The sequence below is a fragment of the Rhincodon typus genome, chromosome 15 (genome assembly GCF_021869965.1).
Source record: "Rhincodon typus isolate 14 chromosome 15, sRhiTyp1.1, whole genome shotgun sequence".
Classification (NCBI taxonomy): domain Eukaryota; kingdom Metazoa; phylum Chordata; class Chondrichthyes; order Orectolobiformes; family Rhincodontidae; genus Rhincodon; species Rhincodon typus.
In genome coordinates this window covers 32,897,798-32,902,315 of record NC_063346.1, presented here as the reverse complement: position 1 = coordinate 32,902,315, position 4,518 = coordinate 32,897,798, and the positions used below count along the sequence as shown (strand labels likewise).

Genomic DNA, 4,518 nt, shown 5'->3' with positions numbered 1-4,518 from the left:
GGTAAAAAACAGCAAAACTTGTTGATCAAATGACCTGTATCTGAGGTGTAAATACTGTACAATTTTGCATAATCTCTTCTTAAACTTCTCCGCTCCAGGAGAAATAGCATGCCAAGTGTTGTTTATGACAAAAATGTTTTTTCCTGAAGAATCTAGGCACTGCAATTTCTGTCCAAAATGAACTTCTGAATAAAAGTTGTGTTCCGATTCAGATGGGTAACCTAGCATTTTCTTCAGGCTCCAACGCAAAACTCAGTTCCATTGCCATAGACTCCAAGATTCTTGACAAAAACTTTCAGAAATGGAACCTTCGTATTGTAATTGATCCAATGTTGTCATGATCACTGAGCTTCTTCCTCCTGCCTGAACCCACATGCTCCTGGAAATTCTGTGACTTGGAAACTTGACTATTCCAACATGACAGTACCTTCAGTTGTCAAAGCCCTATGTCTACAATTCCCTTCTAAAACTCTGTTACTTCTCTTAACTCCTTTACATTTCACCTTTTAAAACCTACCTATTTGACAATTTTTTGCAAATCTGCCATAAAATCTCCTTATGTAGCTTTATGTTAGGTTTTGTTTGATGACATTGAGTGGTAAAGATGTTATATTAATGCAAGCAGTGATTGTTTTCCAGTTTGAAAACAAATTGCCAGAAGAAAACCATAGCTACTAAAAATGCTAATGTGATCTTGTGTCTTTGGTAATTAGTTTGAATTCTTTGTGAGAGTCTCCTGCGCCTCTTCCTTATTGAGTCAATCTTTCACCAGACCTGCAAAGTCAGCTCTCATTACAAATTGCAAAGAAATTGTAATTACAAAGGAATTATATTTGCAACTTAAGCAATTTACAACGAGTCACAACTGTCTACAATTTCCTATTTAGTTAGTGGGATTAATGAGTTATTTTAGCAATGCCACGGTATCAATTATTTTTTGACTACAATTTCAAAAACACAGTGGAAACAGTATTTTTGCATTTGGCTATGTTGTTGTCAAATAAACATAAGATGGAATGGTTCAAATGATGAAATTGATTTAAACCGTAATTTCAGTTCAAAATATAACTGACAAGTGGAGCAGGAAGTTACCTGAAAGATTGGACAATATCATTGCAGAACCTTTCTGCCACGTTGGCACCAAGTGATAACATTCAAAAATAAAGCTACAATAATATTGACAATTGAAGGACGCATTTAGCACATTAATGTCAATGGTTTGAAGCTGTAGATATTAGTAAGTTTTGTTATATTGCACAATACATTATAACATAAATGTATTATTAATTTCCAGAAAAAAGAACGTCTACAATCAAAGCAACTTTCAAGCCTATTCTAAATTTTATCAGTAGAAATTTTAATTCCGGGTTAATCACTGCACTGAGTCTCAATTGAGTTGCATTTGAAAACTAAAATGAAAGAATTGAAGCCTTTGTGATTTTTTTTGTCAATTAAACATAGGGTGTAATGACTCAAATGATGAAAGATTGATCTAAACCCTGCTTTCACTCCAACATCTAACTAATGGGTGGAGAATTTATTTTATTCCTTTCCTCTTTTAAATCACCAGTTTTCTTTCATATTCTTCAAAGCCTTCACTCATTGTTGGATACAGTTCAAATGGTGCTGTCTCATACTTGAGGGAAAGCTTTGACTAAGAAAGTGCTGGCAACTATTCCTTATAATGACATTAGGGTTTAGTCTGATCCTCTGATTATCTGAAGTCCACACACATTTATTTCCAACATGGGTCACTGCATACTGTCAAGATCAGAAATTCTGATCAATGTTTCCTTTTATAAAGCACAGTCCAGAGCTTCTGCCACTCCCTTGATAAGAATAAATATTTAATTAATTGACTGGTGATCCAACTCAGGAATCTTAGTCTGTAAGGCTCAACTATATACTTGGTAACCTGGCTGAATTGAAGTAACCTTCAATAAGACTTCTACAGCTCACTCATGGGTTTTGAGATCTTCCCTATTCATGTAATTGAGCTTAATCAATTACCTATTCATGGAACTGAGCTTGATCAATTTATAATTATATTTAGAAACATTCAAAAGAACAAAAGGGTTGTCTAGAAAACTTTAAATCACTTTGGAAGGATACTGAGAAAAAGAAAATATTTATATATTATACACGTTGCTGTTAATGTGAAAATGATGAACAAATCACCATTATAGTTCATGTGGAAACAGTTAAATATTGTCACTTTCTGTGTTTGTAAAAAATGGAAATGGATTTGAGATTTTTTTCTCTGAGAACACTGTGCCTTTAATTTATTTGTTGATGTGATATTCACCAAGCCTAATTAATATGTAAAGAAGAGTTAATAACAGGAAGCAAAGGACACAAAAAAATTGTTAGAGGCAGCTAAAAGCTTTCAACAGCTTGTATGAGTCAGCAGCTTTTATTCACAGTGACTGCAAAAGAGAAACTTCACACCATGATGCATGAAGAAACTACCAGAATTATAACACATTCATACCTTGTATTTACTGTCATTGGTACAGTGAATGGTAAGCCTGGTTTAAAGTTCCTGAAATGTACATGAGCTACAAAGTACATTGTTTTCACTGTATTAACAACTGGTTATAAAAATTCCAGAAGGATTTAGAAATGGAGTGTGCATCCATAAAACCTCATGTTTCCTTTTGATTCTCTGATAGGAAGCTTGTTCATAAGAACAGGATGAGCACCTTAATTTGGAGAAATATGCACCGTAACTCCCACAGTGATGGCAGTGATATATCTACTGATGAAGAGCCTCTCTTTCAGCAAAGCTCCAATGAAGAAAGCAGAATAAATGTAAGTATATATTATAGTAGGAGTTGGAAACCAGTTTTTGTAATGCATTTGTCAAGCATGAAAAAATGTAATAGTTTATGAAGTAGAAAAAATGGAAGTTGCATACCAGGAGAGTGACAACATTAAAATCATTGTGCATGACATTGTGATGGATGTTGATAAAGTACAGCTAGAAATCCAAGCCAGTTATGCATGAATGTAAGTCCGCATGGATGCATTTTTACATTGTCCCACATCGCCAGTAAACTTTCCAGAATAAAATCTCTGATTTTTGTTCCCCCTATAAGTTAGAGAAGCTGCTTAAAGACTGAACATCATAAAACACGGCTCATGTGGATTTCAGCAGGTCACAGATTTAATTTACTCTGATCCCTTTGCAAAATTCTGACATTTGTAATCATCAGCTTTTGTATTTCACTGGTAGGATCTCCTAATGTTTTGTTGTGGATTTATATGTTAAAATCTGATGCAGATTATAATTGAAATGTGTCAATTTAATTCTATGATTGTTCCTGAATGGCTTCTGTACATGTCTGCTTATACTGGTCATAATTTAGGCTGTCAATGAAGGCAGAACAAGTGAAGTTCTTTGGAGGAGCTGATTTTCACTAACTGGTTCCTAATAGCACAATCACCACCAAAATGGGGCACATTTCTGATATATGCAGAATATTTCACAAATGTTGAAGCATGTATGTAGTGTGTATAACTGTATTTTGTGTTAAAAGCTGCATTCTGTTTATGCAATCATTGCTCTAGAACAGTGAAATCAATTAAACATGCAAAATAGAGAAGAAAAGCATTTCATTCACCCTTTAGGGTTTTGCATGGAGTGTAAACTTCATTTTGCACATACTGAGGAATTTATTTTTATTCCTGAAAATGGGATCAATTATTTACACGCCCTCTTCTGCAGAATGATTGTAAGAATACTTTTCATGATTATGCAGCTGTAGCTCATTGCTTGTCTTTGAATGGAGATAAGCAGATAAAAAGTGTAGCTCAGAGTCCTTACATTGTGGATCTGAAATATTTTTCTCTCGAGTTGTCAAAGATTGTTTTATTCAGGTGGAAAGCAAAATAACATCGACAAAAATGCTTTTGGAAAGCCTTTGGTTTTTTTTAAATAAATTTATGGGATCTGAATTTATTGCCTTTCCCTAGTTGCCATTAAGAAGATAGTGGTGAACTCCCTTCTTAAATCATTGCAGTGCATTTGATTTGGGAAGACTCAAAATTTGTAAGGGAGTTTCAGGGTGTTGAACCAATGACTCTGAAGGAATGGCAATATAATTCCCAGTCAAGATCGTGAATCCCTTGGAGGGGAACTTGCAAATTGTGGTGTTCCCACATATCTGCTGCCCTTGTCCTTCTAGATGGTATTAGTCCTGGTGTGGCTGTATGTTTCTAAATACAACAACACCAGCTGATCCAAAGAATACTCAGTTTAACTCAGTAACTGTCATACCCTTCATACAATAAGCCTTACCATTGCCAGCAATTCTCACTGATAATAAACTGCCAGTATCATTACTTAATGAATTCAGAGCAAATCACAGTCATTGTCCCAAAACAAAATGCTGTCCAGATTTCTCCACAGAGACAAACCAAGGCATATAACATAGTTGCAAAAATAAAGTTGCTGGAAAAGCTCAGCAGGTCTGGCAGCATCTGTGGAGGAGAAAACAGAGTTAATGTTTCGGGTCC

General features: G+C 34.9%; 1 protein-coding gene across 1 annotated transcript in view; it reads left to right on the top strand.

The window, feature by feature from the left end:
• The first annotated feature begins 2,679 nt into the window (after window positions 1-2,679).
• Window positions 2,680-4,518, top strand: part of LOC109912027 (ninjurin-1-like) — a 31,311-nt gene continuing 29,472 nt past the window's right edge. The window contains exon 1 of the mRNA XM_020511405.2: window positions 2,680-2,811. Within this exon, the coding sequence (XP_020366994.1) occupies window positions 2,695-2,811 (117 nt within the window). The 5' untranslated portion in view covers window positions 2,680-2,694. The remainder of the gene's footprint in view (window positions 2,812-4,518) is intronic.